This window comes from Acanthaster planci, linkage group LG12, assembly GCF_054643075.1.
Source record: "Acanthaster planci isolate LZ-2023a linkage group LG12, COTS_SCS, whole genome shotgun sequence".
Lineage (NCBI taxonomy): Eukaryota > Metazoa > Echinodermata > Asteroidea > Valvatida > Acanthasteridae > Acanthaster > Acanthaster planci.
In genome coordinates, this window is record NC_141788.1 from 2,152,799 (window position 1) to 2,179,100 (window position 26,302).

Below are 26,302 nucleotides of genomic sequence, written 5' to 3' on the forward strand. Positions count from 1 at the left end.
TCAAGTTTCCGATAAAATGCACGCCGGTGGGTCTTCATATTACACCAAACGGTGACTTGCAATAACACGGTCCATGTCACCGTAGTAGACAGCAACTTGACCTATACGTGTCCGAGGTCAAACAGAGTGCATCAGTGTTGCGTTGCACCGCAGCATGGTGCAACGAGTGGACTGAAGAACTTAGAAGCAACAAGAGAAACGGGACGGTAAATGGATTTTGAATAACATCGGGATGGTTAAATCCCAGTGTTTTTACAAAGATAAACCGAAATCGATGATTATATTTTACTCATATCTTCATTTAGCCTACTATACCTGCATGTCAGTTTATATAAACAGGTCAAAATTCTATTTTGCTACAGGAAAACACTGAAAATTCTGCCTATAGGCGGCTACCCCCCCTTCATTGTTTTTCATATCTGCACAGTTTCTCCGTGCAACGGAGACATTAAATTCGGTCCATGATTATCACTTTTTTAATGTAAGAGACAATATTGCTACTTTAGGGGAAGGCTTTAAACTTTGAAGCATGTATATTTGCATCACTAAAAAAAAATTAATCCCTACGTTACGACAGTAAAAACCTTTCCAAATGGTAACCGTAACATCCCTTAATCTTGTATATTAAACCACGAACTCGAAACCTTAATTTGAAAACAAAACAAGGGCATGTCTAGCTTTTTTACCTTTGACAAAAAAGATGGATTTTTTTTATCCTGAGTTAATTCAGTAAAATAATAATCAATCACAAAATTGGTATAACTTGCCCAGATGGGGTGTTCATGGTTTTTTCCACTCTTGCTTTTTTACACATTCTATGACGAGGTTAGGATTCAAGATGCCGCTGTGTCAAAATCCAAAAAAATCTGGGCTGGAAATCCCAGGTGACATTGCACAATCAGGGACTTCCCCTTTACCTTCCCAGCGAAACCGTGCGTGCGCGCGCTGACCCCGATGTGCTGCGCATAACATTTGACAACCTCGTCTTCCTTGAGCGGGTCCTGCATCCTGTAGTCGGTTGGCCAAAGTCGTCCATGGTGGAGCGTAGCACCTGGGAACAAGATGTTCTATTTTGCTTAGTTTCTCGATGTAAGCATGTATAATTATTATTAATATTATGATTTTGTCTGGGCGTGCCGAGTTAGGCCGGCCATTTTGTTCATTTTAACGCTGAAGCACAACATCAACACCGAGCGTTAGTGTCAATTCAAACCCTATTCAATTTGGTCCAGGAATCAAGATCATGTGAACTTAAGTCTGCTACGGGCACATTCTTCTCGTGTTCCCACCAAAGCTACGCCTACCTGTGAATTCTCAAAAACGTTGTCATCTTCCCGAGGAAGGTAACTTAACCATTTTTCCCAGCGCAATGTGAATCATGTTCAGCGCTATCTTGCCTTTGAGTTTTGCCCCAATTTATTGTACTCCCTTCTCAGACTGAGTTGATGAATGGATTTCATTCAAAGGCGAATCAAGGCTAGATGGAGTACTTAAACTCTGTGCTAGATGCAAGATTGCGCTGAACAGTGACAAACATATTTTGCTTATTTGGCTGTGGATATTCTACCGATTCATGGTCCAGATAATTATGTGGTTTAACTTGCTGCTGCACCTAATAATAATAATACTAATAATAATTTATTCTTAATATAGCATTTTCCATAAAATATCTCAAAACGCTCTACAAGAAAAACACATTAATTATAAAACGCTTTAAAACATGGGATGAATTAAAACACTTTTTAAAAAGAAACGTTTTCAACTGTACTTTAAAAGTCGACACTTCACTGATCAATGTTCCTCAGATAGGCAGGAAGCCGATTCCATAGCATGGGGGCATAGACGGAAAATGCACAATTGCCATATGCTTTATTTGGCATTGGGCGTATTTTAGGTTGATTGAGCTTTATGGCATCACGACCTCTCGTACGGATGTTACCAGTGTTAGGATCTTGCACTAACAACAGTTCAATAAGGTACTGTGGCGCCGAGTCACAATAGTGGATGAGTTTAAAAATAATACAGAGTATCTTAAATTCCACTCGTACTATGACCGGGAGCCAGTGTAGCTCACGTAGTATAGGGGTCATGTCAAAATAGCGGCCTAATTTCCTGATACTTTGCCTACTCAGCAACTGAACAGGCACAGGCATGACAGTGCCATATTCTTCAGTTGAGGCCAACCACGGAAGTTTACAGTAACCAATTTTTCAAGTTAGGTCTTAATGAAATTGCAATGCGATGGCAAACAAAGAGTAAGCTAGAACTGAGATGAATCATCCTTGGAATGAATGGGGGTAGTTCTTGGGGTAGTTTCAGGGGGCACAGACAGCTTTAGGGGTAGCAGTTTGGGCGGGATTGGTCTGTCTGTGCAATCGCTCAGTCTTTGTGCAATCAGGATATTGCATGATAATGATTTGTGAATAATTCCACCATCAGTCACTCGTCTGTTCTTTTCTAATTTACAGTTGTGGAAGATCGTTTCAAAAAGGGAGGAAAATCAGGTTATTTAGGCCCTAGTACAGAATTCAGAGATTTTTGTGCAATATTCATATCAAGGCAAAAATAAAAATTGGTCACTTTTTCAGGTTTTTCCTCCTATTTGGCTGCAATAGGCTAAACATTGGCAGATCCATTATTCAAAAAGATAAAAGTGTGGTTACACCACTGCTGATGCTTTCAACTAATGGGGGGGGGTTTGCCAAACTAATGGCGAAAATTGGAAAACAAAATATGTGGTCTACACGAGACAGCTGTCACCCATGCAAGTGGCTCGTTGGATACAGGTATTGCTTGGTACAGAAAGTCAAAGCTTCATTTGGCTAGTTGTTGTGTTTTGACCTTGAAGCGAGGTAAAAATTAGGGGTTTTAAAAGTAGACATTGTCTGTTTCATAAACACTTTTGAAATGAGATCCCCCCCCCCGAGTTTGCAGGCTTTTTGTAGTTTGCAGATTGTTGGAAGCCATATACAGCCTGGGCATGAAGTCCGTTTGTACTGAGCACACAATCTTACAGTGTGTTATGATGCACACTGGACTTTCAGAGGTGATTAAAAAAAGGAATAAAAAACAAAGACAACAAACATTTTAAAGAAACACATGCAAGGGAGGCTGCAGAAAATGTTTAAACCTTTGTGATGGAACAGTGGCGTGAAATACCTTTGTACATTTCTAAAGTCATCACTGATTTAGAACTGCTCTTTATTTCTTAGACAGGTTTGTAAGACAGGCAGGTCTATGTTCACATAAAAACCTCTTTCAACAGCTTCTGTTTTTCTTAGGGTACATTTACTTAGTTCAAATGGCATCGATATTGGTGAATGTTTAAAGAGCAGATTTTGTTTCACTTTCAAAAAGATACAAATACTTACGGGTGTTCTGTTTGTGAAAACAAGGAAGGCACTCTTTGTGGCTCTTACGAATGTAATTTCATCTTGAACTTTGTGATTTCTCAGACTAGGAGCTTTTAACAATAAATTTGGTGGGGCAAAAATTGTTGTGCTCACAAATTTTAAGTTTACCCTGAGCAAATCTGTTTGACAAGGAAACCACTCCTTTTCCTGTTCTGTTCAACAGGATATGAGAGTTTAACGTGTAAAACAGATGTTTGAATGTCTGTTGTAGTTTCAAAGTGGAAACATTTTCTGTTCTTTATCTACAAATAAAATGTTCTGTTTCTAGGATATGGTGTGATTTAGAATTGTTCATTATAATGATGTATACTGATCAGACAGTTTCCATGAAGACAAAATGCAAATTTTCATGGAAATTGTGGTGGCACTTTAGTTTGTGTTAAGACACCTGAGTCTTACTGAATTTTATTTCAAGTTTGAAACTGATTTTAACTGCTGAGGGACGTGTCTTCTTCAACCTTGCACAAAACAACATTTCAAGGAAATGGCAAATGGCATTTTGAATTTCATGTCAGAAATGATTGTGTTGAACTGTATCAGTTTTGAACAATTAAGTTATTCAAACTTTTGGGCACAAATTTGTTTCCACAGTCATTTCCTAGTCTCTGGATCAGTTGTTGACAAGGCACTGGGTGTAGCACTTGTGGTACAAAAGTGAGGACAGATCCTAAGGATTTAGAGAAATTCCGAGATAAGGGTTTACACATTTCACAAAGTAAACCAGGGAATAACTTATGAGAAAATGTTTGTGTAGATTCTCACTGAGAATATTTAACCTAAATGGAAAAAAAGACCCACTACACGTTTTTGATGATAGAAGAAATTTATGTCAACAGAAAGCAGGATTGGGAAATTCCAGTTGTTGATAATGATACAGAGAATTATTGTGTGCTTGTTATTAGGTATTAACCAACCATAGAATGGGTTTTCCCATAGGTAACGACATTACATACATTTGGACTTAGTTCAAAGTGCACATGCATGCGCAGTCTATGCAGAACTACTTCCCTTTGTCATCGTATGGTAAAAGGTTTAAGAATCAGTGTTCACCCCTTTTTCCCAAGTCTCTGGATGAATATTTTGTGAGGCTCAGTTGTGCATGAATTTTGAAAACATACGCAGTTTAATTGCGTGTGAGAACTTTTCTTGTGCACGAGCCATCAAAGGAATTTGTCTTCATGGGACAGGTTTGTTGAAGGGTGGACCTGATGAAAATTTGTTGCATTTGCATGTACTCACAACGGTGGAGGGGCTGTTTAGTTGGTGGATGGGTGAAACAGATTTGTTGGTTTCATTGCAGATTGTATGGAGAGAGCAAGATGAATCCAGTCAGATTGGCATCAGCCTTCATTCTCGTACTGGGTATGTGTAAAGTGCGGCCATTTGCATGAGCATGTTGCTCTGCATGCCGGCTATGAAAGTCTGACAGGCGCACCTCTGTAGTAGTGAAGCCTTGCGTAGGAGATTATTTGTAAGAAATAGAAATCTACGGAAAGTCTGTTAGGAAGATCATTAATCATGTACTCAACTCAAACATAAGGGGGCGCAAGCAAGCGAGCAAGTTGGGCCCGTACAGGAAGGTCAGGTAGCAGGCTGGTAGAAAGACTAACATAACCAACCGACAAGCACACTGACCACCATGTGAATTGTGAATAATTCCTAATGAATTCTGCTCTCGGGTCACGTGTTCAATTGTTTTTAGTTGGTGGCATGTGGATGAATGTGACCGTTGAGGGCAGGACAGTCTTCCTGGAGCGTGGCCAGCGTGGGATCATCCCTTGCCCTACCGTCCAATCTCAGGAGTTGTCGCGAGGCAGTCTTGATGGAGCTTACGTCTACTGGTACTTCTCCAACACGGAACCACTTTCCTTGCTGATCTCCTTCTTTAGAGGGAGAGTTGAGCCCCAAAATGAGATTCCGGAGGGCGTCTACGACATTGACGGGAATTTCTCCTTGGTCATCGAGAATGTTACTGACTCAAATGCAGGGACATTTTTCTGCCGTATTAAGCCAAGAGAGGAAGCACTACACACAAGCAATATATCAGTTGCCGTCAAAGGTGTGAGCTTCATTCTATTAAGAAGAAAGTTTTTTTGCCTTCAGATTGAAATGTGAATTATTGTGGCCAGCTCACGGTGGGATGATTGCACCGAAATTAGTTTCAAATAGACAATAAAGAAAATTAAATTGTCAAATTGTACTGGCCTGACATACAATAACTTTTAATATTTTAACTGTCTTCTGTGTTGCTTACAACTTGAAATACATGTCACCTAAATAACAGATTGGTAGAGTGAAATAGTGGTATGCTTTTACACACAAAAAAGACGACTGAAGTTCATTTACTTGTTACTTGTAGTGCATCCGAGGGAGCCATTTCCCCAAATCATTGATTGCGATGGCTCCATTTCTGGCAAGTCAGCTGAGTGTGAGGTATACATACCTTACGATGTAACCTCATCAAGTCTAACCTGCGAGGTTCGTAATGCCAAGCCGGCTGTGGACATCCAATGGTTTCGCTTGTTTTCAGAAAACAAGCAACGTGTCGGGGCTACCCAAAGCGTCAAGCCAATAATCTTTCCACCAGATTCACAGGAGGCAGGTCAGTTGATGTTGGTGCACCTTTTGTTTTCAGTGTTACTAGGACAGCACTCACTACGCCATCAATAATGTTGTCATACTCGATCCAGTTACAATTTTTATGAGTAAGTTATTTTTCTTTGTTGTTTTTTATTTATAATGAGAAAGCTGATGTTCGGAAAAATGTGAAATGGAAATATTTTAGCGGGCAAAACTCTTCACGTCTAAAAGGTAACTTCTGGTTTATTCTATTTCACTGAAAACAGCATGGCAGTGTACAGCTCATGGCACTTCCCAAAGAAATTGTGCCCAAAATGCTTAACCCTAACACTCCTCAGTCCTCCAACAGTTGAAGGATTGAGGAGGGTTAGGGTTAAGGTTGAGCATCATGCAGGCTCTGCAGTGAATCAACCATTTGTAGAATGGACATCAAAGTCCAACTAATAATTTTTTTAAATGCTTCTCTTTAGTGTTACTGGTAATCAACTTTTTTTTTCAAATTTGAGTTGGCTAAAACTGTTTGCTCTACTGGAAATATGGACCTTTTTCACCTGGGATAAAGCCACTCTCAATATCATGAATATTATGAATTTATTATAAAGAAATTGCAAACTGCTGATTAAGATGGCATTAGACTGTTTAATGATTGCCTTAATTTAATTCATAATTATGATTGCCTGGTTATTGTGATTTTATCAAAATGCTTCAACAAATGGCTGTATTCCAGAGCACCTTTGCAGAGATCATCCCCTAACTGTGGATGTGACATTGAAGAGAAATAACCTGAACATTTCGGATGCCTCAGAGCAAAGAGCACGAATACATGAACACACCCGTGCCTCGCCATTTGAGGGTTTTAGTCCAACATTAGTCGGTTTTGTCGCCTTAAGTTTTAAATCACTATTTTCTTCATTTCTTTTCCTAAGGCTGGTTTCAGATCAACAATACATACACGACATCGGCAACAATCCCTGTTTATGCACGTGATGGTGACGCACGGTACCAATGTGAGGCCTACAGTAGCGCTCTTGGGGATAAAAGTGGTAGTCACATGATCGCCAATATTGTCATTCAGAGCCCCCCATCACCCCGACCAGGTAGGCACAATGAACTTGTGATTTATGCTCACCCAGACATCAATGCATATATTCTTGTCAATACATACCTATCACGTCGTAGACTGGAGACTTAAGACCTGCTCTAATGACCAATTTTCAAGGTTTTAAAAACATGTATAGAGAGTGTAAATTGGGAGAAATTTGCTTAATACATTACTTGTCAAATTGATTGCACCCCCTTGAGGTTAAACATGAACTTCCCATTGTAAAAAGACCCCCTTTGTATGTTGAGGTTCACTTCCATCGTGCCCCCCCTGTTAATTCCAGGTGCTCCCGCTCTGTTTTATAAACGCTGTATCTTCCATTGTAGTAGGTAAAGCTTTGAGCCGTGTAAACAATTCAAATGGATATGTCAAACCTCTTTCTGTCACCCTAATGATAGTTTACATGTTCTTTTCCATGTAAAGTTTCGGCAGGCACGACCACCTCTTGGGACCAGGAAGTGGTAGCGTCAACTACCGAGGTCCCATACGAGCTTCCAGTTGTTAAGATAGCATTGGGGTCATCATTCGGTGGTCTCATTGGATTGATGATAGTGGTTTGGCTCCTTCTGTTTGTGGTAAGAGCAAAGGAGGACAAAATGTCATAATGGTGTCACTGTGTGAGGAAGAGAGATATATCACTGCGGGGTTAGTGTGCTTAGATCACCAGCAGCATAACAGATCTGAGTGAAGGCTGGACAAGAACCACAAATACACAACAAGGACGGCAAAGAAAGAACCGTTTGAGCAAGGGCACAAGAATAGAGGGATTGGTTTGGTCTGATACTGAGACCAAAGTTTGGGGGAAATAATTCAGGAATGTTGTTGTTAAATTGAGGTTGCTGGAGGGATTTTGCCTGCTCATATTGAACCATTGAACCAAGCTGTGGGCAGTTGCAAGAGATCAATATGACTTATTTTTTTTTCTGTTTACCACAATATAGGTACAAAAGAGACGAAATAGTGGCAGACCGGGAAGAGACTCCGAAGAAGGTACACCTCTTTCAGGTATGGTCAGTGAATTCATTTTCCTCACAAATATGCTAATGTTACATTGATAAATTGACCAGTTCACTTCCTGATAGACATGAGTTTATCCAAGAATTCTTTTTCAAAGTGGATAGGGATTATGCTGAACGTCTAAATGCAATAATTTCATCAAGTGAAAAGAGATGAAGTATGACCTTGTACCCGTAAAAGCAATCAACATAGGACCTGTCTTCCCACAAAAAATGGAACAATTATACCTCATAATTTGACTTACTAACTGTGCCAAATTATAGACTTCTTGTGTGAGGTCAAAATTTCACTTCAGGAGCATCGCTAATCGTCAGAAGAAATCATCGCAGGTGATGATTATCAAAATTTTAGTTGATTATAAAGATGAACAAAGAAATTGAATGGAGTGGGATTTGAACCTGCTACCTCAGGAACACCATACCAGTGCTCTACCAACTGAACAATTTTAGTTGGCGATAATTGCTTTTACGAGTTTTGATCTGTGTTTTTTGTTTTTCATTTTGTTTCAGATTACTTTACTGTGGAAGGTTGCCAGAATATACTGAAACCTCTCTTCCAGGCAAAGATGCAGAACATCTCAATTGACCCATCAGAGGAGAATCAAGGTGATGCCATGTCCACGGAGGAGATATTCATTGATCTTGAACTCCACGAAAAAAACCACTCCGTGGCAATCGAGTCACGTGAGCAGATGATTGGCCTACTTGGGGGACAGAAAAGGAGAAGGCACTTTGTGGTGAAAGGGGCGGCTGGATGTGGTAAAACCACACTAGTCAGGCGGTTCGGCTATGATTGGGCAAATGGTGCAGATTACATGCAGAAATTTGAACTTGTGTTCGTTTTAAAGATGAAAGAAATGATTGATGAGTCTGGGTTGTTAAGTGCCATTCTCCGTCAGAATTTTCCCAGCGATCAAACGGTGAGCAAGAAGGCTCTGGGGTCTGTCATTCGAAAAGTCGGTCATAAGGTTTTGATTATCCTGGATGGACTGGATGAGATAAACTTGAAGGTGCTCAACCAGCGAGCACCACCAGGAGACATTTCAGTGAGAGACATTTTGGCTGTCAAATCCTTAGCTAGTTGCTGCATCATCGTGACAACACGCCCTCACATGATGAAGAAGCTCAATTCCTGGAATGAAGATCCCGTTTTTGCGGTGATTGAAACAACTGGTTTCAGCCAGCAGAATAGAAACAAGTACATCAAACATCGTTTCAGCAACGACAGTGCTAAAGCAGCGGGGCTGATTCGCCAGATTGAGACAGCGGCATTTCTTGAGATACTTGCAAAGATACCAATCATGCTGAGGTTGCTCTGTTACATTTGGGATAACAGCAGGCAAGATGAGGTCCTACCAGCCAGAATCACTGAGTTGTACAGGAGGGTGACAGATGCTCTGTTGAGACACTGGGAAAGGAAATACAACACATCACGTGAATCAAAGGGAGAAGGGTGGGAAGAAAAAGTCTTTGGCGCACTTGGAAAAGTTGCCTTTGCAGGTCTTATGGACTCCTCCGGGGAAAGACTTGTTTTTCCACATGGTGAATTTCCCGGGACATCTTTAAATGATGGATTAGAGTTAGGATTTTTCTTAGAGAGGCCTGGCTCAAATGAAGCCACTGCTACATTTATTCATAAGACCTTCCAGGAGTACTTCGCAGCCTATTTTCTTGTCAGGCAAACAGAGTCTTTCATCCAGCAGGAGCTATTGTCTAAAGTGACAATTGACACTGTACAAGAAGTTGAGTATGTTTTGCGGTTTGCCTGTGGTATGAATACCCAAGTGGCATCTGTAATCTTCCAACACGTCCGCAGCATTAAAGATGAGTTAATATCTGACAGGTATCTTTGGGTGCAACACTTGACTCTCATGCTGTACTACGAATCCCAGTCAGATAGTCTCGAGGCAGGGGTTGGATCCCGGTTGTCCCTTAAGTACAAGGAGGAATTTGCAGCTCTCCAGTATTACGTAGACAAGATCCCATTACCTCAAGATCTAGAGTCCTTGGGTGGAGCTTATGTTTGTCGTCTGCCAAAAGTCCACCTTGAGAGGTTGGAGGTTTATTTGCATGTCATCAAAGATCAGTCCCAAGTCAAAAGTATTCTTCAACGTGTGGATGTTGACCACCTTTACTTTGGTCTCTTAGTCTCAGACACTTTGGGGGAGGAGTTAAACCAACTCAGCATCACAATATCAGACCTTATTCATAAGCCAGCACGGACAATAGTTTGCATAAATAAGAAAGAGCAAGGAGGAAGTGATGGAGCTGCGGCTGAACCCCAGGATCAAGGAACGAGAGCAGTTGAGGTACTTGTACCTTTTTGCAAGACCAAAAGTTATGGATTTGGCCTACGCATTGAATGCGACATCATCCGGTCAGAAGAGGTCCTCTTGGACATTGCTTCAAGTCTTGCAGAGAGTCAGGCGGTGTATTTTGGTGTGCTGAACAACAGGCTGAATGGATACATGAAGAGCCTATTGCCACTTATACCTTTCTTGGAGTATCTGGAACTCTACGACTGTGATCTTGGGGAAGAAGATCTAATGTCACTGGCAGCAATGATGCCAAGAGCTGAAAGATTGCGTGAACTTTACATATCAGGAGGCAGCTTCTCTACACATGCTGTAAGAGTCGTTGCCCATAGCCTAACACATTGCTCAAGAATCCTGATGTTGGAATTGCGTCGGACTGGTATGAAGCCTAAAAATGTTGAGAGAGTGGTTAAAGAAATCTTTCCCAAGATGGAACCAGTCCAGGGAAATATCGATTGTCAGTTTTGGCTGCAAGGACACCCAAGTGGCTAATTTTGCTATGTTTCGGTCCTTCCCACAATGCCCTTTTCCTTTCCGTATCTAATGAGAGTTGAAAGAGAGTGACAGAGTTCTTTTCCTTGACTAATTAATTACGTCTCTATCAGTGAAGTTACTGCAAGCTTTGTTTACATGCCAAATCATTGCCACCTTGATAGCAATCACAGCCTCTCTGATGCTGTTTCAATCCAAGAGCTGAGAACAAGCAGATAAATGACAGAATGGCTAAGAAATTTGCCGTACGTCTGTTCCATCAAAGCAGGTTGTTTTTACCCATAACTGAATTTCCTTTAGACTTCATAATGAGCTTTTCCGCAGAGTTGGGACAGACGACTGTTCTTTTTTTTTTTTTTTTGGTACTATCACTGACTTAAAGCCCACTAAAACTTCATAGATGGAATACGATTTCCCATACAAAAGTCTCAGAGCTTATGGTAAATTACACAGCATGTCTGACAGAAGTGCCAACAAAGAATATTAAGAAAGTGAAGAGATACCTTGAAATCATTGTAAAATTTACAGAAATTTTTTAGCTGATCTTGAAGGTATTTCTTGAATTTAGCTATACACTTGAGAATTTACAAACATCTCAAATCAAAATCAAGCCGTAGTGACTTTCTTCTCATTTGTAGAGTATCAGTGTAGTAAGTTCAAGTTGAAGAATTTAGCGCCTGTCTATTTTCTTTGAATCTTTTTTGTATGCTTGCCAACCTCAGAATGGACAAATGAAAAATATGCGCTACCGTCGCTTGCCAGATCAAGTCACCTTGTATAAATCCACCGTGTGGAAATTTGCCTTCATTTTAGCAAGTAGTTTTTGCCAATTTGTGCCATGGTCAGCTGTTCCTTCTCTTATTATCAGTGAAAAACTACTAGTCAATCAAAATTTCGGACTTTCCATTGATTTGAATAAAATATAATGTGCGTATAGACGCTTAAGATTTTGTTCAATTGAACTTTTTAAAAGTGATTAAAAATATGACTTCTATTTAACTTCCGCATGATGCCAGGGAATTTGAAGTGTGCCAAATAATTCGTTCGATGTGTAAATCATTATTTTTTCTCAAGAGAACAATATAAGTGGAGAATTAGTATTTTTTAATCTTTTAGATTGCCTTTTCAATGTGTGACTCCAGTTTCTCCTATACTTTATGTGTAATATTTCTCGTTTTGTTGTTGAGAAAGTTAATCTTGAAGTCTTTCTTTGAACAAAAAATGGGAAGGTGTGTTTTTGCTTGAAAAGATAACTTTATTGTATGTAGATTAAAACATTTGTACACGTATGGAATTGTACATTTGAGAGATAGCTTACGAGTGTCTGAAACATGACGGAGGTTTTTCTTTTTCCGTTTTGGCTGTGCTTGTTGCTGGTGATGTTATTATTCGACATAAGTCTTAATTGTCGATATAGAAAATTAACCAGAAGATTTAGGTACTATGATCAGCTCAATTTGTTAAATGTAAAAGATCAGTAATCAAGGCGTCGTGATACAATGAAACTTTGTGGTCTGACAGCAAATGTTGACGTCGATGTCTATCTATGTCAGTCATCATCTTGCAAAAAAATGCATCGGGTACACTATACGATTCCTATCATACTGTTGTGTGATAGGAATGAAAACAATGGCTTTACCATTTTAAGACGAATGGCCCACCTCATCTTTCAGAAAACATTCCTCAGCTGAACTAAGCAAAATACTTAGAAGTTGTACTCAGCGGCAATTCTTGCATTAAGATTCACAGAAATATCTGTCATTTGGTGTTTAGACTTCGATCATTGCACGTGCTCGATTTCTTATAAATCAACAACTGCAATTGGATGTGCTTTATACAGTTTGTTAAATCAACTGCAATTGGATGTGCTTTATACAGTTTGTTAAATCAACTGCAATTGGATGTGCTTTATACAGTTTGTTAAATCAACTGCAATTGGATGTGCTTTATAGTGTTTGTTACTGTTAACAAAATAAAAGACTCGAAAGCAAAGAGTGAATTTGTCATGGATAAGTCATCTGGGGCATTTAGCATACATTTAGTTGGTTGACTCGGGTCAAAGGCCACTGCCACGACCTGTCAAGATTGGAAGGCGCAGAGCTAGAGATTGATTCACGCCCGATGTGACATGGCCATGCTGGCAATTTACAGCGTAAACATGTGTATTCGCGCGCTGTTCGCCCGTTTTAGCTCTTTGAAGGGTTGTTTTTATGATTCTTTGACAATACAAACCTCCGAAATACACTTTTGTACATCAATATTCCTTTCACTATTTCAAACGGTCCTTTAGTGTCTTTTTAGTTTTATGCTGAGCATTTCCATATTTATGAGCCAAATAAACAGTGATGTCACTCGTTACATTGGGTTGTGCACCGAAAACCTCTGTTTTAAAGATTTTGCTGGCCTAAATTTTCCGTTTCCTTCATCGGTTAATTTTTGTAAAACCTATAGCAAAAAGAAGCGCTTAATTAACACTTTCTTAGAAATGTTGTGGATTCACAATTTTAACCGAAAAGCCTAGGCAGTGAACTTTCATTCCAGGTTGACAAAGCATGCAGCAACAGCGCCCTCGGTTGTCTGGAAAGCACGGATTTCAGAGATTTAATTTTCCGATGCGTTTAACCTAGTACCGCATGGATATCAAATGTGCAGTTAGGAAAATTGAGTATTAAATTGCAGAAATTTAAAAAAAATTCATAACAGCTACACTTTAACGAAAGATCGCTCTTTAACATCATATAAAACAACTTTGAAAGCCAAGAAAACCTCATTAAAGTTCAGCCAAAAATTCGATGGAATAAAAGCGTCGCCGGCATGATGATGACGTTCAGGAGCAAGTCAGCAATGTGTTTTTCACTAGATGCTATAAACATCGACCTGCCCAATTTCCTATTTTGACAAATCATTTTGACATTTGCAATGCATCATGAGATGCATTGCATACACAACCTTACAGAAAAGTGCGCCTGCAAAACTTTAATCTGTTCAAGTTTCCACTACATTACACGATCCAATTCAAGCCTCTATTTTTTCTTCCAACACCGGGTCAAGTTGTACTTTAGGGAAAAAATATAAAATATTCACAAGAAAGCAAACTTCAAAGTTTAGCCAAAACAAGAAGATTTGGACAATTCAATCCACAGAAAGTTGCTGGTACATTGTATTTGCGAATTCAACAAAACGGGCTGGAAGCGGCGGACTCATGAGTCAGCACCAGCGAGTCACACATTGTTCAGCTTCACCGTCACGACAGGGATTGGCACGCCCTTTAAAATTGTTTCAAAAAGCCTTTTTGATTTTTAAATCTGAAAAAATTTCTTGAATACTATATATGCATCTATGACTTGATGAAAATTTGAAGAGGCACATAAGAGAAACTCAGAAAATTGCCATTAGGTTATGTCTTTTCCTGCCTCCATGGTTTGATCATGATAATGACTGATCGCTGCCGGCCCCCCCCCGGCTCTTGTATTCGCCTGCCGCGGCCCATTGGCATCTAGTCTGGTTCCCAGACCAAAGATACGGTTCTTGACACTTTAAGAGATAGGAATCAGCCTAGTTTCAGCAAGAACGACGTGCTTTTGGCTGGGCCCGTCAAAGTTGCCGCGGTTTTTGAATTGATTTCAGGAGTGTTGTGGGGATATTTTTCTGCTTAATTCGTTTTGTATGGAGAAAATGATAACAAATCGAAATTGGTATATGAGGGATGTAAGTATACGACGGGAAGGTGTTGTTTGCTGATATCTGTAACACAAAGGGGCAAAATTTCCTTTAGTGTTGTGTGAAGTTCCCGGATGTGGGACTGCAAGAATGGGATACCGGATACCCTACGCCGCGCCCCAACTATAGCATAAGTCCCAACTAGTTGAGACAGTCCCAAATGTACTGCTGCAGTTGGGCTGGCCCAACTATTGTTGACCAATGTCTGTGGGAAATGTCTCAACATTATCCAAGTCAGTGTGTCTCACACTTGACACAATTCATATAAAATGGCACTTTATCTGTTAGCCCTGTGACCAATGACATGACATTTGTAAACAATATGACTTTGGCACATGCTGGGCACATCATGCACACAGGACCTCTCTGCTGTAGTTGGGCCGGCCCAACTGTAGCACTCTAGTTCGGATGGGCCCAACTATAGTTGGGACTTATGCTGTAGTTGGGGCATAACAAAAATAACCCCTAAAGTAATAGTAATAGTGCCCGACTGCCTAGGTCCCCCGAACCACTCAATCTGCATGTTGAGTTGCTTTGCCGGCAAAAAAAAGCAAATATCTACCGCCTACATTGCGTACTGTTATTTTCCATCAGGTGTTTCGATGGCGCACTGGAGCCAGTCTAGCTTGGTCTGTGATTCTTCTACCGGGGACGGCTGGGCTGTTTGTTCTCCTCGTCAAGATCAGTATCTTTCATCCGCATCTCTGGTTTCGTGGTGAGTCTGTTTTGCAGTCAGAAAAAAGGAAAATTCATCTTAAGAAAATTACCTGCAGATATTTGAAGCTTTGTATGGCATGCGAGTAGGCGGGAAAATTATCTTTTGTCAGCTACATCATGGAAATCCCTTTTAGGAGGAAGTGTAGCCCTGAGAAAGGAGAAAGCTTGTGTCTGTGGAGTTTTGGTCGTGAGCCTTTTTGTTTTTTGAATTCTCTTAGACTGGTTGGTAACTGCACTCTCCATCTCCAGTGTTGGCTACATTCTATTGATTGCTGTTCTGACTTCACTGGTAGCCATCAGTAATGTCCTCTTCTATACAGGTGAGTTGTCTTAGCTGATTTTGTCATTTTAATCCTCGGCAGGTTTTCCTCCTTTTTCTTCTCAGGAAATGCCGAACTGAAACATTCTCAGTACTTTTGAAATTAAATATTTTTTTAAATTTATTTACCAGCGCATGGATCTTCACAGCAGTTATATTTAAACATTGGCAAAGTGTTACTTTTTTTTATCCCAGTTAGATACTGGTGCCAAGAGGCATATATCAACAAAGACTAAACATCACAGTGTTAGACAATCAATAATTTCAGTGGTTTTCACTATTGCTACGAATCTAGACATTGGAGTATTGAATTGTTGCAAACACACGAAAAACAATGTGTCTCTTCAGTGGTCCCCGTTGTGCACCTGAACCGTCTGTCTGTCCTCTGGGGCGTGGTCAAGCCGTCCAACCTGCTTCACACGGCATGCCACACCTTAGCTGGTGGAGTGACGGCATGGTGCTGGTCCTTCCTGATTGGTCCACCCTACAGCACTCTGACGGTGTTGTCGAGTGACGGCTCCAAGCAGCATCTCAACGAGAACCACTTGTTTCTGGTGTTGCACGGGGCTTACGTGGTATGTATTACAAGCTTTTGAACATGCAGAGTCAGCCGTTGTCTCTTCAAACCCAAAAGGTCCAGGGGGCCGACTTTCCGATACCATCGCAATGCCTTCATTTTTTATGCCGATCCTTCAGTAGTTTCCCCGTAAGGACTCGCAATCAGTTGAAAATAATTTTTTCCATTGTAGGAATGTGAAATATATTTGTTTTGTGTAATGTCTGAATATCCTCTCTCTGTACAATTCACCATTTTCCTCTCTGCATTTAAAAAAGTATAAGTAGGAAAGTTTCTGGATTTGACTTTCTGTTGTTTGCAGGGTCTCTTGTACTCATTCTGGTTTATGCACACCCAGGCACATCGCATTGAATTCCCAATTATTCAGGTAACATTTTAGTATTTTTGTTTTGTTTTGGTTTTGAACATTTTGGTGTTGATACTGTCAAGTCTCATTTATCAAATAAAATATTGTAATCAAAACGGATGTCCATCACCAACTTAGTACATTATGTCTGCTCTAGCTTAGAATAAGGGAAATTGTTTATTTTAGACGTGAATTGTTTGCATATTCACAAATCATGACTAATTCCCTTTCATACCACAGCAACTGAAATTCTTCCAAGTAAGAACCTTCCTGCAAGAGAGTATCTATGCTAACCTGATCTTCTCAGGTCGAGCCACCGGCTATTTCTACCTCTTGTACTATCTGTTCGGTAAGATGAGCCGTGTCTGAATTCCAGCAGCTTCAGAACGCGAATAATGACCCTTTCTGAGAGAATTTAATTGGGCATGTGCCTGCTAACATCAGTTTTCTAGCCCCAAATGCTCCCTGATCCTTCAGCACTCTTTGGAAGGCTTGGGAGGAAATTGCGGGATTGAGGAAGTAGAGCTTCTGAGACGTTACGATGGGCTCGGATGTTCCTTGAAAGTTAGGGTACAAAGAATATGCCATTGGTTTTTCCCGCACAGTGGTGGATTTTAGAGGATTTAGGACAGGTCATTATCATTAAGTAAAAAAAATCTGTTTGACCTAGTATTATTAATTCCTATCAGCATCATATACCTAGCCTTTCAAAGGTCCAGCTTTCAGAATTGCTGGTCGGCAAAGCTTCTTTTAAACCAAGGATTCCCATATCCTGCCATTTACTATACAGGGTGTAACTAATGGAGGATTGGGGACTGTGAGGGTTGAAGATGGATCTAAGGTGGTGTCAATATGAATGATGGAATATTCAAGTAGTCAACCTTCCATCAGATATACATGTACATGGTTTTACAAGAGGAAGAAGTAAAACTTGAAGGAAAAGTAGTTTTTGGCCGTGCTGCTGTATTATTGGGCCTATGCATCGAGTTCTGTCAAATTTACAACACCTGAATGCTTTTAGAATGCAGTTTTGTATTACCGCATAATTAATTATGTAACCACTTCATTTCCTTGAGTTTCATCTTCAACTGTTTGATTTTGAAAATAAATATTTAACTAAGCATTAATTGATTGAATAGCTGAATATTGGAATTACCAGTAATGCCCTAGGCCTCATGGGACAACAATTCACCGTATCAGTATGTTGTTCTCTAGGATCCATCCCAAAGCATTGGCTGCTTGTGAACCTGGATCTCCAGGAATCTCCAACACCTCTCAACGCCATCAGTGGTCTCCTCAACCTAACCCTTCTGTGGAATGTTGTCCTGACCGGCTTCATCACCAGCCATCTTTGGTGCATGTCACTACATTTATTCAAGGTCTTCAACACAGAGGTATGAACTTTTTCCCGAATGTTTTTAGTACTTTCGGAGGCATTTTAACCCTTCAAAAGGAAGCATTTTTCAGTAAAGCATCTTCAATTGTAGCACGCATGTCTTTGTGTTTGTCATGAATTAACCGCTTGCCGCCGGGGTTTCTGGTACCGGACACGTATTCTTTATACGTTTGGCCGGGGTCTCCGAAATCGGACAAAGGGAACTGGGCCTTGTAACAAAAGACCAGGCTGCTGGGCATTACCAACATTTTTTCACTCTCAATACTAGAGATAATCCAGCCTTGTTTTGAAATAGTATACCACGATTTTGGGGATTTAGTGCGAGCGGATTACCACCGGGGACAAAAGCACTCCACCACCGCAGCGCTGAGCCACACAGTACTGCTGCACGCTAATCTAGCCCTATTGAAAAGAGGTGAGCAGGTCACTGTGCCAGGTTCGTGAACAAAAGAAAATTACGTAAGACCGCACAATCTGGGCTCTTTTTACAAGGCAGCAGGCCTGGCTGAAATACTCCGGCATCAATAGAAGTTGTCTGTCAGATTAGAGTAGACCCCACACAGTCCTTCTTTTTGGTGTAAGTGGCCAGTAAATAAGATATGAATTTTTAAAGAATTTTAAAAACAGAAAAAATGATAATCATCCCGCCCCAGCATCACCAACATTGATAACTGCCACTGGCACAATCTGGTTGAAGGGGGATTTGGTGTCCAGCCAATTTCAGGATTGTTGTCTAAAGAAGTTTTTTCACTCTCATGTGCCTTGATACAAGAAGCCTCAGTTTCCACACGCTGGATTTTGATTGATCAGATTGATTTGATTAATTAAGTATTCAAAAATACTTAAAGAACTTTGTGAAGAATTATAGTCTTAGTATGTTGTTATTTTCAAAATCATTATATTTGGTCAAAATAATACTACACCTAGGACAAAATCATTATGGAACCCCGGGGACAGAAACCACAAAATCGTACCTTTGATTTTTCCTTTTTTATTAAATACAGACAAGCAGATTTGACATTATCCAATTTGTCCAACCAGCGTATTGTATTTCTTTCTCTAGTCCACTTTGTCTTTCTTAATTGCTGAATCCCACTAGAGAAATCACATAACATAAGCTTACATGTGTCTTGCTGTTGTGCCTATCAGGTCTATCAATTTCCCATCGAGGTCCCTTTGAGCAGTCAAGAGGAATGCTGTCTGCACAAGGCACTGACGGAGAAACACTGCGCCTTGGTTCAGTACTTGGCCTACCTGGACCTCAGCATGCTGGCAGAGTGCGGGCGAGATCGCAGGAAACAGGTGTTTGCGCTCAGCCAGCCAGGTGAGAAAAACCAATCAAAGCAAGTCTGTACTTAAACTTGACTCGCTGCATTTTCAGAGATTGTAAACACTTTCTTAGAGAAAGAATGAAAGGGGTATTTGATATGCATGTTAGATTGATAGCCAGGGGCTTGAATTGACTGCCCAAAATCTGCCATGTGTGCACATGCATACGGTGTGCGTGGTTGGAAAATTCTGTGTGGCGTCAGAAAGATGCACGTGTCAACTGGTGTCATGTGGGCAGTGGGTGGGATCGGTCTATTCATGGAGGAAAGACACAGAAGGAGTTCAAACTGCCCGGGCTATAACAACTGGTCAATTACTGCTTTCTGGCATGCCTGGTATGTCCATAGCCAGAGCGCAGTGAATGCTTGCTACGCAACACCTGTTTTGCAACCATAAGTCGGCTTTGTACCCCATGATCATCGCCGCAATCATGGCTAGATTTGTCCTTCCTCCATGGTCTATTCTTGTTGCCGGGTGAGTCTGTTTAAAATTCAGCTCACACGTTTTGGTCTTTCCTGTTTTGCTTTCCGCAACTTCGGGGGAAAAAAACAACAAAAGGTGGCCACCCTCATAATTGGACCAACATCTCCACGGCCTGTCTGTCTTTGATTGACTCGCTGACTCAGCGGTTGACCGCGCACCAAGAGTGGGTGTCAAACGGCCTGGCGCGGCAGAGACGAAGCCAAGATGACGCTCCAAGGGACAGAGGTACCTTGGTCACCAATGGGAGAGCTGCTGCCCAGGAAGGTCTGTATGGGATTTATTGATTGGTGTAGTGTGCTCATGCCATAATACAAAAGGGGGAGGGTAGCCGTGCTTCGGCAAATCAAGAACCAAATTTGGGGGGGGCAGAATTGTTTGTTTGTAACCAAAAACTTTGACAATTTTTCTTTTTCTGGCCTTTCTGAGGGGTGACGCTACATTATATAGGGCTTTTTACTTGATTTATTTATTTGAAATGTACCAAAAGAATGACCTTTCTCTCATTTTGCAAAACGACAAATGTATAGCCATAAACACTATGAAATTCCCTACAAGTTGGCAATATGGACGTTCCACAATAGTGTGCCTCCAAGAGTTTGCAACGTGTTGGCCAATCACAATGCGGGAAATCTGTCAACCAAGTGCATGTGTTTGAAATGGATCGACAGATTTTGTGGGTTGTGATTGGCCAACGCGTTGCAAACTCTTGGAGGCACACTACTGTAAATCGCCCATATTTTATGCCATAGAATGTTAATTATTAAAAAATCTTTCTGTTTAAAAACAAGGAAATTGAATAACAGTGACATCTTAAAATTTTTGTGTTTCATTTGAACAAAAGGTAAAAGAGAGTGGATGTTCCCAAGGATTCCTTGAGAAAGTTCTACAAAATTGTTATCTTTTACTATTTTTTTAAATTTAGTTTTCAATACAAATTTTTGCATTTACTAATTTTTAGGTGCTATAAAAAAATCAGGCTCATTAGTTATTTGTCTTTGGTCACTAGAACGTTGAGAGTAGGAAACAATCCACAACTCAACACATTAAAATATTTGTTTGATTCTACTGGTTGTTATTTAGATCAATAAATGTTTTGTGTTCTTTTTTTCAAGTCTTGAGGTGTGATTTTACATGGAATCATGTTTCTCTTGTAAAAATGTTAAATTCACACTGCTCAGAGCATCATTATGCAGATATTTACACACTGATATTGTAACTTCACTGTCAAGCCATATTATCTTTGTCTTCTCCCTCCCACTCCTCTCTTCATAGACTCCGCCACTTTTTGGTACACACCCCAGGAGCCTCGGCGCCCGTACCTACGCAGTTCTGTGGCCTCCCCTATCACCCCGGTCACCGGGACTGACCCCGTGTTCAGCCCCGTCCTGGAAACTCCACAGGTTCCAGGCACGGGCAGGGTGCACAACGTCACCGCGCCGCCCAAGGAGAGCACATGGTGTGCTACTCCGGGAAGTGGGTACAACCCCCTGACCGGTCAACCCATTCACAGAGGTAAGCCCGTCAGCCCAGCTTTTGATCTCTTGCATGATTTTAGGAGCCTCGAGCAGGACCAAGAGAGGGCGCAGTTTTCCTAACAACAGAGGTTCCTCTGGTGGGTACTGCTTTTCTCCGGTTCAGAAATGACTGTGAAATGCATTCATTACGGTCGCGTGGCTACCAACAAAATGAACACTCCCCACCAACATGGCTCTTTTCAACAGATGAGGGGATGCTTCTGCTCAAGGCAGGTTGGAACCGGCCACCCATTTCCCCGAACCAGACACTTTTCCCTTCAAACTGCCCTGTGCCACTGAAACTGCCACATCTCCTCTATCCCCAGGCAGTTGAAGATCAGTAATGAAACTGTCTGCAAAATAAACACACACCGGGTAGCCATTTCCAATATAGTAAAGTCTCCTTCAGCCACCGAAAGTAAATAAAGGATTGATATTACGACAGCATAAAGCTGGCAAAAGTGTAATTTAGACTGATTGTTTAACAGAGGATTAGAAATTCTCCAAGGAAGTATTTTTAATGAAGGTTTTTTTTTTTCAGATCAAAGAAAGTCTTCGCAGTCCTCCAGAGAATACCCTGGGCTGGGTATGTGGTCGTGGCAACACAGACTGGACATCTTCAAAAGATGGCGGCTCGGTGCTTACCTTTTGAACCCTTTCCCGGAAGCTGTCAGCCGGGCCTTGTTCATGGATGTGCAGTTGCACATTTGGGCTCTGGAAGGTGAGCAAGAATATTTGAAACGATGTACTGCTTCACTTGTGTAGATGTCCTAAACTGGGTAGAAATGGTGACTTAGTAGAGACAAGTGTTAACTAGTAAAATTTACCTCTGCACTTGGTTTCTGTCCAACTTGAATTTTTGTTTACCCACTTCCATAGTGGCTTCAAACTGGCCAGCTGACCCTGGAAGCTCAGTGTTGGAGTGGTAAGACTCCTTCACTCAGCTGGTCACTGATTTACGTCCCACCCAAACAAGCTCTCAGAAAGTACTGAGTTTGTGCTTGAATGTCACTATATAATGAATACAATAGGTCCACAGCAATTGTTTGACCACCCAAACAGAGAAGCAGTATGCATTCCGGCAGTACAGTAGAATGGTGCTATAGCAACCACAGAGAGGTCATGCACATGCTAATTAAGGTCACAATCAGAACAGGAAAAAACAAGGATAATAACGGAAGGTGCTGGTGTCACATCTTCACGGAGTCTTCCCTCACTCTTGTTTTTTTTTTTTGCAGCTCTGTCCTCTCTGGTGGCTGCCTCCTACCACGAAGACACCTACGGCGTGGTTCAGGGAACCCTGCCGGACATTCTCGTCGGCATGCTCGGCCTGCAAAGTGTGAGTCTGATATGTTCTGTGGACCGGCTAATTGTGTTGCTGATTGCCCGTTTCGTGAACTGCTGAAACATTTTGTGCAGGTTTTGAAGCAGGAAGTCAGTGCATGTTCTATCAAAGGTTTTAGTCATGGCTAGTCTTTGAAGGGGTAAGGAGAGCGGTAGCTTTGTGAACATGCCACCGTCCTTATGGGATGGCCTGCTATATTGTGTGATGTAATGTTACATGTGTTTTGCACCCCGGGAGAGAAAGCATGTCATCTTTGGCTTTGCCTGGAGTACTAGTAATTCCAAGAGGGTAAAAAAAAAAAATATGCCTCTGGCTGCATCAAAGCATCAAACAATGAGCCAGTTTAGCAGGTGAAAAAAGCATTAAGCTCATTCAAGAATGAAGCACTTGATGTCGTGCCAGTTACAGCAGGTAAAGTGCTTGTGAGTCAATGTCAATGTACAGCCATGCTGAGAGGGCTAACCTCAGGCATACGCATTGATATTTTCGAACGACCTTAGTGTTATCATGAGAATAATGGGTTGTGTTGTCGTCTCACTTTAAAAGGCCGTTGAGAAGCACTTCAAGCTTCCCACTTCCGTCCCTAAGAGGAGCCCTAGTGACTTCCGGCCTGTGCGTCTTGGCCCAGTACACCCCGACGACAGACTCCGCCTTGACCTGAAGTCCACAGTCACGACATCACTCCATCGAATTGTGGCCACCTTTGGCCCCCATTTAAAGTAAGTGTTGCACCCCAGGACTGTTACCGGAACATCTGTAGATTACTGTCCCCTCTCTGCATCTTGAGGGCAGGTTTTTTGGCCTTCACGGGAGACTCGGAGATGCTGGAAGACGTGGACAACTGGCCCTATTGGTAGATCTGAGCTTATCGACACACTGGTACCTGTATGTTGTTCTGAGTGTGCGTCTGACCACTGTGTCTGCTGCCATTGGCATATACCCAGCAAGAAATGAGACCGAGGGGTACCCCCCAACATGTCCAATCCCTATACACATTCCAGACTATTGTTACTTAACACATCCCCCCAAGATGTCTGAAAGGAATTCCCCAGATTCCTGTGAGACAATGATCAACACAAAGCAGGGGGGGTTCTCTCCGTCTCATACCTTGCTGCATATGCATTGGCATCTCAAAAGTCTGCCATTATCGTCAGTGTCCACCAAAATCCAACTCCTCCGGCCAATTTTATGAAACTATTTGCAAAGGTTGCTCCACTTGTGCCAAATTGCGCATCGAATTCTGAAACATTGTTTTGAAGTAATGCACTATGTAAGTCTGCATATTGCATAACTTGCACCATTATGTTAGGGAGCAGAAGTCATGCTAAATACGTGTAATTAACGACTCAACTAACTAATCACGTTCGCAGTAATGTGTATACTTTGTCAGCTCAAAGAGCACCTCTAAGGAAAACATGTTTTCTCTGATTTTATCTGTCCAAATAAATATGGAAGCTCTTTAATGTAATGTTTGTAATTTGTCAGTCTATCGCGATTTATACTAGCGTACTGTCTTCTTTAAAATGAACAACCATTTTTGCAGATTTTCGTCACAGTCCCAAAACAAACACACCCTCACCTTCAGAGGTGATCAGATTCATCCAGCTCTCAATCATAAAACTACACAAAGTAAACGGTACAATAATAAATTTGAGAAAGCACTCTTTTGAAATGTAGCGTTTTTATTGTATCAAATGTTCATGCATTTGTTTCTTGTTTCAGGAGTGTACAGATGGCCCCAGAATACCAGCAGAAATTAGAGCAGCTAATGGAGTACAAACAGTGAAGCCATCCCCGAGACCTTTCTCTCAAATGACCGTTGCTTGCCTCGGAATCAACAGTGGAATATATCAGTTTTGATCATATTCCAGTAAACTATTTGGCCTTAGATTCTCAGACGTTTCGTTCTGGAAAATATGCAACTGGCTATGCTATACGGCTGTTTTGGGTGCATGTCATTGTAGTATGCTTTTTGTTTTCATACTGACCTTGTTTTTACCCATTTGGGGGATTTTTTGATGTTGTTCGGTGCTGAGACAAAAAAACAAGGTTTACTGAGGAATTTAGTCTGCACATGTACATGTATTGTCATACATTAGAGTCATTCAAAGGTGTCAGTGTATATTGATTGTTTTTCTTTCCACCGTGTCCAACCCTCCCAGTTTCAATGTTAAAAACTGACTCCCAACATCGTACATTGCAGAGCATGTTTGTTTTAATAGACAAGTGACTTTCTGTTTCAACGTTTTCCTTCCCTCAATCAAGTTTTAGGGGGAAAAAAAGTGAAACGCAGCTAATATTGAGGCGTCCCTGAAAAGTGGGTTGATTCTGGAAAGCAGGAGTATTTCATTACTTCTGACTTGGCTGTCAAGCTTGGAGGAAGTATTTATGACTACGTGTATTGATGATTACTTCCATGGTCTTTCCCACTGAAAAGGGGATTGGGGGCTGTGGAATGCAGTTTTAAGTAGCTATTGCAGGATTTTGGACTTTTTCAAATGCGGTGAACACTGCGTACATGGGGCAGAGATCACGGGGATGGAGGATGTATCCCCCTCACTGAGGGAGGTTATGCACCCCTATACCCTCCCCCTAATTGAAGTGGGACCTTGTGCCAAGTCAGACTCTGCACAAGGATGACCTTTTAGAAAGCATCCCCCCCATTGAGACAAGAAATCTCTGCCCATGGTTAAGACGAGGGTTGCGCCAGATAAAAATTAATTTTAGGATGTCAAGTGCCACTTTGTTGAGTGTTATGTAATGAGCTTATATTGGGTGAGGTCATGTGATAATATGAAATATTTGAGGTCATTTCCACCTTTTCTTAAGCCTCATTTTGCGGGTATTTCATTTGGTCACCAACTCTGTAATTTTTGGTATGGTTCTTACCAATACTGTACAAATTGTACTGTGTGAATGTCTCGGTTGTGTTCAACATCTACACATTTTGAAGGAAAGCTTGATATAAGTCGTCCGGCTTTTGTCAGAGAATACTTTGTTAGAGCTTTAATGATACTCTGGCAGATTGTGAACCATGGTAACCCATGGTAACCCATGTTGGAGGTAAATCTCCATGAGTGCATGAAGTGTCATCAGAGAGGATTTATTATCATTATTTTTTTTTTTTGGAAAAAATTAAAAAATGGGTAGAAAATTTTGGCATTTTCTTGTAATATATTTTCAAAGATTAAAAAGTGTTGAAATGGTTCACTACTTGACTACATTAATCATTAATGCAGTTGTATTTTGCCGCACCTAAACCTGACCATTTGCTCAGTGCATGGCACATCTGGTTCCTTCAACCTCTAAAATCTGTACCTGAATAAAGCAACAAAAAGATTGAAACCCTTCTTGCTTTTTGAGGTAAGCATTCAGAAAAGGAAAGCGCTGATGGGTGATAACCAACAGCCGCGTATAACAGTCGAGTAAACAGTTAGGAATGGTGGAAGTAGTTCATACATATGCATGAAGACCCAAGGTAAAAAATGTCTTGCCTGCATTTTTAATCATCGTAAGAATTTGAAATTGTATATATTCAGATTACCCATAATGAAATTGTCGATATTTGTTTTTGAAATTAGGATATATATATGTCATCATATCTTTAGATGTCTTGCATAATTATGATCCAGATGCCA

The 26,302-nt window shown here is 41.0% G+C and overlaps 2 protein-coding genes across 6 annotated transcripts; both read left to right on the top strand.

Annotated features, from left to right (window-relative positions):
- The first annotated feature begins 79 nt into the window (after nt 1-79).
- On the top strand, nt 80-12,931 carry LOC110989582 (NACHT, LRR and PYD domains-containing protein 1-like). 5 transcript variants are annotated; one of them, XM_087144142.1, is made up of 10 exons: nt 80-1,089; nt 1,233-1,343; nt 4,714-4,775; nt 5,116-5,472; nt 5,773-6,015; nt 6,162-6,224; nt 6,920-7,090; nt 7,519-7,670; nt 8,037-8,100; nt 8,622-12,931. In XM_087144142.1, coding segments are annotated over exons 1-10 (3,522 nt in total). In that variant the 5' UTR covers nt 80-1,087; the 3' UTR covers nt 10,919-12,931. The 5 variants fall into 5 exon arrangements, with proteins under 5 accessions (XP_087000268.1, XP_087000269.1, XP_087000270.1 ...); XM_087144143.1 differs by lacking the exon at nt 6,162-6,224; XM_087144144.1 differs by lacking the exon at nt 1,233-1,343.
- Nucleotides 12,932-14,464: 1,533 nt separating this feature from the next.
- ndc1 (NDC1 transmembrane nucleoporin) lies at nt 14,465-26,009 on the top strand. The gene is made up of 14 exons (XM_022254058.2): nt 14,465-14,626; nt 15,233-15,353; nt 15,574-15,675; nt 16,023-16,249; nt 16,553-16,618; nt 16,838-16,946; nt 17,813-17,991; nt 19,143-19,317; nt 19,881-20,069; nt 21,078-21,317; nt 21,861-22,040; nt 22,558-22,658; nt 23,211-23,383; nt 24,387-26,009. The coding sequence occupies exons 1-14, from the start codon at nt 14,585-14,587 to the stop codon at nt 24,448-24,450; spliced, it is 1,968 nt and encodes a 655-aa protein (XP_022109750.2). The 5' UTR covers nt 14,465-14,584; the 3' UTR covers nt 24,451-26,009.
- Nucleotides 26,010-26,302: the final 293 nt, after the last annotated feature.